This window comes from Trematomus bernacchii, unplaced genomic scaffold (genome assembly GCF_902827165.1).
Source record: "Trematomus bernacchii unplaced genomic scaffold, fTreBer1.1, whole genome shotgun sequence".
Lineage (NCBI taxonomy): Eukaryota > Metazoa > Chordata > Actinopteri > Perciformes > Nototheniidae > Trematomus > Trematomus bernacchii.
Window position 1 is genome coordinate 3,896,481 of NW_022988043.1, and position 10,419 is coordinate 3,906,899.

At 41.1% G+C, this 10,419-nt stretch overlaps 1 protein-coding gene across 2 annotated transcripts; it reads right to left on the bottom strand.

Annotated features, from left to right (window-relative positions):
* Positions 1–11: 11 nt before the first annotated feature.
* On the bottom strand, positions 12–10,129 carry syn1 (synapsin I). Of its 2 annotated transcripts, none has more exons than XM_034118673.1 (14): positions 9,878–10,129; positions 9,090–9,606; positions 8,067–8,124; positions 7,400–7,491; positions 6,711–6,867; positions 6,502–6,591; positions 5,935–5,997; positions 5,704–5,846; positions 5,543–5,617; positions 5,345–5,447; positions 5,118–5,255; positions 4,700–4,769; positions 4,115–4,565; positions 12–3,031 (listed from the first exon to the last, which is right to left on the bottom strand). In XM_034118673.1, exons 2-14 carry the CDS (start codon positions 9,464–9,466, stop codon positions 3,004–3,006), a joined length of 1,845 nt encoding a protein of 614 aa, XP_033974564.1. In that variant the 5' UTR covers positions 9,467–9,606; positions 9,878–10,129; the 3' UTR covers positions 12–3,003. The 2 variants fall into 2 exon arrangements, with proteins under 2 accessions (XP_033974564.1, XP_033974561.1); XM_034118670.1 differs by having other exon boundaries at positions 12–3,069.
* Between the last annotated feature and the right edge of the window lie 290 nt (positions 10,130–10,419).

The following is a 10,419-nucleotide window of genomic DNA, read 5'->3' on the forward strand; positions in this document are numbered from 1 at the left end:
CAAAACGGTGATTGTTGTTCATAGACTTTATTAGACATGTGTGTTTTAATAACATATTCATTTTCACATAATATAGCTACATTGCATATAACATCAATTTTTTTTTACATTTAATTCAATATTCCACCATGATTTACATTTTGCAGTATCTGATTTTATAACAATAACAAAAAAACTCAGATTTTTTATTCTTGCACTTACATTGATGATGTACAATTTGAAATCTGGCAGGCACGACTTCCACTCATATTTGTAAGGGTTTTATCTTTTCAGAATGATTATACAATGCATTTAGAAAACAATAAAACTAGCAGTAAAAAGAATGAAAATAATGTACATTCAGTCAGATACATCCACCATAAATAATGTAAACTTTAAAAGGAATCTGATCAAATAAATAAATAAAACGACTTCTTTGCATTGCTGTCAGAGCTCATCCTGTATGTCTCAGGAAGTGAAACAGCAAATGGTATGACTTTATATGGCCAACAGGCCTCTGAGTGCCAGTAGGACATTTTTCAAAGTTAACCATCCATACTGATTGTGATGGCTCATTTTCATAAATTACACACTCAGTGTAACAATCACATAAAGCTGCTATTACTGATTTTCTTGGCATAAGGCTGTGCCACAATAAATCCAACATGTCATGTACTGACACTGAGTCACTGTAGAGTTTAAAAATGGAGCCCTGAATCACTACTGCATAAACTTACAAGCTCAAGACAGTCCCCAGATAGAAAAAAATTAAGCAAACACAAAGAACACATATAATATCAACCAGCACAAATAGCAGCAGGGGATAGAGGAGACAATCTGCGTCACTCAGGGCTCTGTACAACACAACTATTTGGCTTGACCAGTTACAGAACGACATTCATACATATATGCACCATTGAGCACAAGGGGTCACTGTGGCTACACAAAACACAGGCATCATGGAGAATCTACAGGGGAACCAGGACTTTCTTTTTGGCTATTGGGTCTTCTCTAAAAAGCATGATATTGCCATACTACGTCGACATTCAAATGCAAAAACACTCCTTCTGGAAGACATGTGTACTGCCTGGAAACAGAATCCTTTTTCAGAAGTCAGAGTGAGAGAGGGCTTGCAGGAAGTACTTATTCTACTGCAGGTGTCCAACCCAGAGTTGACATCCCTATACTTTTACATGATTTCTTTATTGTATAAACTCTTCTCACAGACTGTTAACCCGCTGAAAACCGCAAGGCGTATATAGAAGCAGAAAGTCTGTTGCACTGCATGATGCATACTCAGGTTTGGAGTTACTTAAGTGCAAACATCATTGCATTGACTAGCTGCTAAATGAAACCTGACATAATCCACTCACTATCTGTACATCCACTAAATTCATAGCTGATCTACAGTCAGAAGTTCCATTACATTGCTTATTAAGGGAATATGAAATTAAACAGTCTATAAATACTCACTAAGACTTTTCAATACACTCTAACTGTACCTGAACAGTTGTAAACCCTGCATATTTGTGTCCTACCTTACTGCACAACAACCCCCTGGGGTGGGACCACCAAGTTGTTACTTTGTCAAGTGGCAGATGAATAAACCTGAAGAATATAGACTCCATACATCAGTCATTGTCACTGTATTCAAGAAGTATCATTTTGCATTATACTCTGTGTGCAAATGCATCTAAAATAATAGAAACAAATTCTACCTCATTTAAATGCATGCTTTCCTTTCAATATTAGCTAACAGCCACAATACAACTGTAATGGAAGACCCTCACCCACAAACAAGAGTCACATTCAATGGACATCCCTGAAGCAACTGCATCTGATCTGACGTTCTTGTCTGTGTAAGGCATGCTTTTCAAGGAGCTGAAAACGGGGAAAAAGTGGCAGCAACAACATACTCACAACACCTACTAGGTTACTTTTTACAAACTAATTTAACTACATGTCACGATACAGTTACAAGCACCAAGCGGTTGGAAAATGCGACCATTGCCTCCTATTGACATGCAGCTAAGACCGTGAGTGGTCGACAGTGCAAACAGATCTAGCATTAGCTAACACTGGACATCCTATGTGTGCAGCTGTGCTGAGTTAGGGACTGTACAAAAAGGGTAAGGGGTGGAAAGGGAAAGTTAAGGGGAAGGAATATTGTAACTTTTGTATTTTTAAAAGGGAGGGGTCTTTTTTTTTATATCTAACCCTATCTTTTTATTTTGTATCATATTTTTGGTTTGTGCAATGAGTTGTATAAAAATAGATAAAATAGTAAATCATAATGATGGTTTTCTTGTGTGCCATGGAAGTGCATTTTGTGATATGCACAGTATGTAATAATAGTCTATTTGCAAGCTCAATTAAAATAATAGAGAGCCGCTATATGTTTTATAATTTGTTATTCTTGACATAAATATATTATTTTTTGATATTGAAAATTGCTTCTTTACAAAAAGAATATTAGATTCAGCACCCTTCCCGCCCCCAATCATTTTCATACAGTCCCTTAATTCAATTGGTTGGTCGGCTAACCAGCCACACTTTAAACATTTAGATCACAATGACTTTACGGCACCAACAAACAAGTGGGAGAAGTACTCTGTTGTTTTGTTTCTTATTTTGTGTATGTCTGTTCATGCATATACAGGCTTTTATGTGTGTATCGTTTGTGTGACACGAAAAGTAGATGACTTACTTAAGCTTGAGGCAAGGCAAGGAATGTTTCAGATATCAGTGCCTACAATTACTGTGTATTCTACTTTTTGTTCATTTTCAAAGGTGGTAACTGTTTAGGCAGTGTGTACATTTTCATATCAGGGTTAATGCACATGAATTGGAAACGGCATCCTGTTGGTCCTTGTTCGTTGGGGGGAATTTGTCCTTAAGTTTGCCTGTCCATCTTTCTGTCAGTAGGAGGAGAGGAAGGGGGGGCTTTTGCCATCTCAGTCTGAGAAGAGACTGGCAAAAGATTTGCGTAGATTGCGTATGGTTTCAGCCTTCACTTCGTCCTGGCTAAGGTTGGCTCGTGGCACTGGGATTTCTGGAATGTTGAAGGTATTGGTAAGAGACTGGGACTTGCTATAAAGAGAGGAAATGGCAATAGAGGAGAGGAAGAGGCTATTAAAGTCATGCAGCAAACCCATGGAATGAACCGACTGGAGCAAGGCAAAACAGAGAGAGATGCAGCAGAGGAAAAGGCTCGGGAAAGAAGATAAAAGCGCATTCAGTTCCTTCCCTATGTTCATTCTGTATTCAGTATAAGTCATTTGTCCATGAAAGCCATCAGCCTGGGAAGGTAGGAGCAATGATACAGATTACTTTGCAGCGAAAAGTCTCTGAATACGTTCAACGAATACAGATACAAAATATAAGTGTTAAGATTTGGTAGCTGAGATCTAAATGAGTTGTATAAGCTGTGGGTAGTTGTAAAGTCTGTTTTTGAGTTCAGTTTATACTGTTTATTCTCATGTGTAATGGATTGGTTCAAATGTACTTACATTATATGACAATAATAATCTATTTGTTAATTGTTTTTCAAGAATTTGTAAGATCAAAACGGCAAATTAGATTTTTCTGTGTCAGAAAATATTGCTTTATACTATATAACAGCATGTCAACTTAAGAAGAGTATAAATATAGAACAATTTACAAAAGATCTTAGAAAATCTGAAACAAAATACAAATTTGAATAATTCAGAGCTTTACGCTTTATTAAGAGTTGTTAACCTTCTTCTATCCATGTCTGCTTCAAAGCCAAAACTACATTTAAAAGTAGGAATTAGCGGATTTGTTCTCTGTGTCCTTCACACAATTGGATAGAGATGTTTGTGATACATTCATGTGAACAACTCCAAGCCTGCAGCTAATTGTTGGCTAAATGTATCACAATCTCTGGAGACAATCTGAAATGTTATGTTTTGTGAAAATGCTGCTGAAGGACTGAAAATGTAACAATCAATAACTCATGCACATCCAAGAAGATTGTTGGTCAATAAAGAGAATGAAAGGATTTCCCATGTGGCATGCATATCTCAATGCAGGCAAACGTAAGAAAGGATCAGCTGTAAGGGCCACTTTATGAGAAGTGAGAGGAAACAATGATGTATCTTACACAGATACTCACTTTAGCTGTGGAGAGCCGCCCATAGCCGGGTTGTCCTGACTGGGCTTCTGTGGGGGCTGAGGCTTCTGCTGCATCGGGGGTCTCCCTCCTGGGCCCCCTTGGCCTTGGGCAGCAGGTCGGGGCTGCTGAGTGGTGGTTCCTCCAGGACGGCCCTGCTGGCCAGGAGCCCTCTGCTGCTGTGCACCCCCCTGTGACTGCTGCCTGGGGGGATGGGCGGGCCGCTGCTGACCGGCTGGAGGTTTCTGGGGGAGGGACTGCTGCCTCTGAGCTTGAGGGGAACCTCCCTGGCTTCGCTGCGGAGCCCCCTGACCTGGGGGCCGGGGCTGGGCTGCAGGTCCCTGGTTAGCCTTGGCCGGGGCCCCGGGGTCACTGGTGGGCTGCTGTGCCGGTGCAGGAGGTTGGCCTTGAGGCTGGGGGCGCTGCTGAGATGGAGGACTTTGCTGTGGACCGCCTACAGGAGAAAATGAAAAGGCTGTAATCATATTCAAAAGCGTTCCTAATATCCCTTCCTGGACTAGGAAGTAAAAAGAGTTGATTTCTAAACAAGAAAAACATGGTTTTATTTCATTTGGATCAAGTTCTTACCCTGGGGTGGGGGGCGCTGTTGAGTCTGTGGTACTTTGGGCTGGGAGACAGGCTGAGGAGACACTGCCTTCTACAAAACACACAGGAGACAACAGGGCAGAGAGTTCATGTAAATCAACTGAAAAAAGTACGAAAACAGGATATGTGTGTAAAATATTATGCGAGACATTTTTTGAAATGATCAGTGCTTGGCCCGTTGCTATTCATTTTTATGTAGACTTTTGGTAATAATTTGTATTTCTACACTGATGACACTTAACTATATGTACCTAAATAATGAGCCTGACATCTATCCTTGAGACAATTTAAATATATTTGAGCTCAATCAATGCACCTGAATGCAAATGATAGTAAGACTATGCACTTATTGGTATATACACATCAGACCTGACATAAAATAAACAAAGTGTTTGAGCACCTGTGCTGGCTGGCCGGCTGTGGAAGAGCTTGAAGTGCGTGGAAGAGCCTGGGTCATCTTAGAAATCACCAGCTCTACAATCTGAACACGATCCTCGTCCTGCTGGTCCCCAATCAGTGGCATCGAACAGTCATCGACCTAGAAAAATTCATATATGATGGATTCAATTGATTTCCCATATGACCAGAGACAAATATTCCCTTTGGTGTCGTTATACTGCCTTTTACCTCGATGATGTAGTCCTTGCCATCTTTACCATGCAGCGCCTCAACAGCACAGATATCCAATCCTCCAAAGATGTCGGAGCAGGAGTCCACCCACAATCTGTACCTGTAAAAATGTGTGAATATTAGTGTATATATTAGTTTACAGTGAAAAAATATAAGATTCACATGCATTACAATCTTTGGATTTTAAGCTCTTACTTGTCTGACATGGCCACCTGCTCGAGCATAGATGAGCCAGTGTTGGTTTTCCAGTTCCCAGAAATTGATGTTCTCCTGTTGAATTAAAATATATATATTATTACATTTATTATAAAAATATAACATTGTGTTTAGCTCTTTGGTAGTAGTCTGAAACTCACATGTAGGCTCTGTAATTGGTGCCAATCTTCTGGATGCGGACATCATACTTTGCATCAATGAAGGGCTCAGATGTGGCATAAGTCTTGGTCAGTGCCACAACACTGGCAATATCTTGAAAATCATATTGATTGTCCACTTTCACCTGGAAATATAAATATACTAGCATACATTTCTCCTAGACATTTGTGTTCACATTGAATTGTGTAAAAATGTGAGTCCTTTGGTACTACCTTTCCCATTCCTGAGTGAGCATGGCCCATCTTGACCACCACAGGGAAGCAAGGGGAGGTAATCTGTAAAAAAAAACATCATCACATTCTCAGATTTCTCCTTATATACCTTCGTAAAGATCTCTAATTATTTAAAAAAACGTTTTTCTATGCATTTCCGTCAAACCGAAGTGACACACAGCACCCCTCCTCTATTTCTGCATTAGATTCTGATTCATATTGATGACTTGAAAGCCAGCCCAGTATTGTCAGCCTGTGACTGCAGGGGTGGAGATAACGGCTCTGCAGCAACAGACTCAGTGTTACTGTACTGTCACTGACTTGGCAGAGGGAAAATCTCTGCCTCAACTCGAAACAGAAAAAACAAGACACTCCCAAGAAAATGAGATAGGTCTCGGTTGCTAGATGAGACAGAATATTGACATGGAAATTAATTACTTTCCCAACATGTGACCCGTGAAGAGGGATGACCGTGTCCCTTTAATGGTTTAACATGAAGACAAACTCATCAGCACAAGTGGGAAGGGGGAGGAGAGAGAGAAGGAGAGCAGATGGGAAAAAGCTCACCATTTCCTTGTGGTTTGGATAGTAAACCTGCTCTATCAGAGGGAACTCTTCCTGGCCCAGTTGCTTGTGGAGTCTAGACATCTGGGCAAACTAAAATGAACACAAGTGTTAACCATGCAGCATTTGTAAACCAAGTGTTAATATGTCCATACAGCTGAACTTAATGTGCAATATTGTTTCCATTAGCAAATTAATGAATTGATACTTACCACCCATGGTTTGTCACAGAAATTGTAGAGAGAGTGCAAGGAGTTAACACTTGGCAGTCCAGCATACTGCAGTCCAATCACTATGTTCCTGTGGTCCCCATTCTTGTCCATGCTGAAGGCGTGCTGTCTGATCAGCACAAAGTCTGGCTTCAAGGATCTAGGAGAGAGGACATTAGCAAAATATTAAACTGCATTACCAGACAAACTGGGCAGTTATTAGGTAGTTTAAAGGTAGGGTAGGTAAGTTTGAAAAACCGGCTCGAGATACACTTTTTGTTATATTCCATGGAATGCTCTTAACATCCCGATAGCAATGAATATCTTAAGTGCTTTGACAAAAAATCCATTAAAAAATGTCATCTGTGGAAGCCGTAATACTGTAAAAAGTACGACCAATCATTTTAGCCGGCCCGGCTAAAATAACTGGATGGCCTACCTGCCTGTCAGCCTTCCATCTGTGCACAAACTTATCTCGTGCCCTCATTGGTCATGTGCGCGTTTGTGTGTGTTGGAGGAGGGGCTCTGTAAGGAAGTGGCAGATTTTCTCCGGTTGTGTATTTTCAAATTCTAGCGATCTCGAGACGGTTTCTCAAACTTACCTACACTACCTTTAATTGAGGGTATAGTTATAGATTTATACAAAATGTGCAGCACACATGGGAGTATAAACTATTCAGCAGAGTACTTACTTAGTAAACTTATGCCCATTCCTGATGGCATCAATGTCCACCCTGTAGGTGCCTGTGGAATTGACCACCAGGCTGATTTCAGAGAATTCTGCCTAAAAGGACGATGTGAAGGTTTATTCAACACAATACAAAACAATGTGAAATAGAAATAACAGCAGTGAATTACCCCCTACTCTACCTAAACCAGGTTATACAGGGTACAATTATAGGATTTCAAACGTTATCTAAAGTATATTCTTCCTTTTAAGAACCAACCAGGGAAATAATGGAAATATCGGCTCAGCTTGAGGTAGATTAACAAAAAGGTAAGGGAGGAACTCGCAAGGAAAAGATCTAAAAATGATAAGGTTTTAACTGGTCCTATAAAAATGACAATGCATTAATCTTCAGATAAAAATGTACCCATTATTCCAGTTGCTAGGTCTTGACATAAAAGTTGTGGTTATTTATTTTTAAAAACACAATCTATTTATTTCTTATGAAAAATAATGTAACATCCCTCCTACTGAAGTTCACACTTTGTTCACGAGGCTCAGTAAATAGGGGCTTGTTTATTTATAATAATCTATTCTGGACTGTATCTAGAAAGCTCCCTGTCCTCCTAGTAAGATATACAAGATGTAGTCAAACACAGAACAAAGCAAATATTTACATGTGTAAAACGTACCTGTTCAACCTTGATGTCAAATTCACCATGAACCTTTCTTCCTCTGAAGACCTTCACCCTGCATGAAAAATAAGAATTTGAATCCACCTGTTGTATCCAGACACAAAACATGAATTTGATTTAACAATTACTCCTGTAATCGACAGCTGACATTTCTTCCAGCATGTGCAGAACATTACAGAAGTCACTGGAACAAAACGCAATTTTTTCACAGCTGCTGGTGGCGGTATGCTGCATTCTGTCATTACTGTAGCTGGTGGGGTGAGGATGTTTCACAGTCTTTTGCAGGCACCATGAAACATAAACAAAAATGTAAAGCCATATTACGCAGTATAAGTGTTGTTATTTTACATACCTGGGGCATAACATATAAGAATTGGACTTAAGGATATAAATACTGGCCCTTCACTTTCTCATGAATTATAAATGTCCACATAATGTCTATTGTAACCGAGGTAAAAGAGCTGCAGAGCCTCTGTACTGTGAGATAGAAGGGATTTGATGTAATAATCTGCATAGTTTATTCTCACTAGGGTGTGATGCTGGGACAAGAGTGCAGTGTTTTATCACCCAAGCTTGGTGCACAAAGCTCCAATAGGCATGCATAATGTATACCGGAGAGGAGGCTTGACTAACCTGATGCATGCACAGTTTGCTCTTACATACATCCACTTTACTTGAACATATATGTATCATCATGGTAACACTGGCCCATACCCAGAGTGTTGGCCTTACATTAAGCATGTCTATTGTAAAATGCAAGATTGTTTCGACATGAGCAATAGGTGTTCAAATACAAATGGCTTCTCTACTGTCGGTTGGTTACGCTTTTGCAGTGCCACTACCAAACACATGCAAGGTGTTTCAGGTGTGAGCCACAAGCCAGCGGTTGTAACATGTGATAAAGCTGACAGCACCGGTTGAATCATATGACCTTCTGGATGTTAGGCCACTGCAACCCAAGGTCTGTCACAGGTGTGTGTCTGGACGGGGCACCGCGCTGGTTATGCGCACTGCTCTTACCAGTCGGTCTGCTGGTCATCGATAACCAGGAGGATCTTTGCGCTGCTGGAGACCCCTGCCCGGTCCGCAGCCTCGGATAAGGTCGCAGCCGCAGCAGCTGTGGTCTGTTTGACAGCATTGGATATGGATGAGAAGAAGCTCGAGCCTCCACTTGCAGCCTGGGGTTGGGTCTGGGGCTGGGGGGGCTGCTGCTGGGGCTGGGGCTGGGGAGTGGTTTGGGTCTCGGGCTGGCTGGTGGACTGGCGCCTCTCTGTCGGCCCGGGCGACACTGCGGGGTTTTCCTGCGGCGCGTCGGGGCGTTGGAGATCCGTCATGTAGCCATTAGGCAGGTTGGACATAAAATTGCTGTCCGAGAGTCGCCGACGCAGGAAGTTCATGATGGAGACTTTCTAAAATGACGGGGAAAACGTGACCAAATATCCTCCCAACTGGATGCGACTTGCAACTTAGTGATCAGTGAGAAAAAAATGAATGACTAGGCTACTTTTCCATCTACAGCGACGTGGACCAACGTTACCTAAAGAGAAACAAGTTGTGTGTTATCTATTGGTGCACATTTTTTACATCACATTACCGTAGTAAGGAATCGTGACTGTGTAGCTTAAGGAATTAGCCAAGGTAGAGCAATCACACAGCCTCAAGAATAAATAAAGATGCATGCCTGACTTGATGAAAATAAAACATTAGCACATGTAGCGTATATCAAATGGATTGTGTTAATAAAGCCACGGATCACTGTAGTAGGCGAATCAGTAGTTACAGTCATAACAAGGCAGGATGAAGCCTACCTGGGAGTATGTCCTTATCCGCCCCAAGGATGAGCTGATGAAGCTTTCTTTTTTATGTCAGAGGGAAGGATTACATACAGGTTACTCTCATGTCCTCTTTGCAGGGGGACAGGCAGTGGGTCGGTATTGAACCTGTGAAATATATAAGCTAGAGCCCTCTCAGCATCACTGCTGTTTTCCCTGTCCTTCTTTAACCTCAAATCCTAGTTTCTTCCGTCTGCCCTGCGTCACTCCTCATCGTATGGAAAGGAGGCTGCGAGGCTGCACGAGAGTGAAGTTAGGCAGTGTGCAATACTCAACTTCCGGTTGACGATTTCAAAATAAAAGCATGTTAGCTATGTTTTTGTTAAAATGTTACCTAACAGGATTTACAGCATGAGGTGAGGAACGGGTACCTGTACCTGTACCAAAACATTAACACGATATTTCTAGCAAACACGTTGTTATCTTTTATTTTATCTTACATCAAGTTATTAAGACCCCAAACATTTGCTGGACACATCTGCGAAATGTGAGGAATGGCGCCATTTTAATTGTATTTA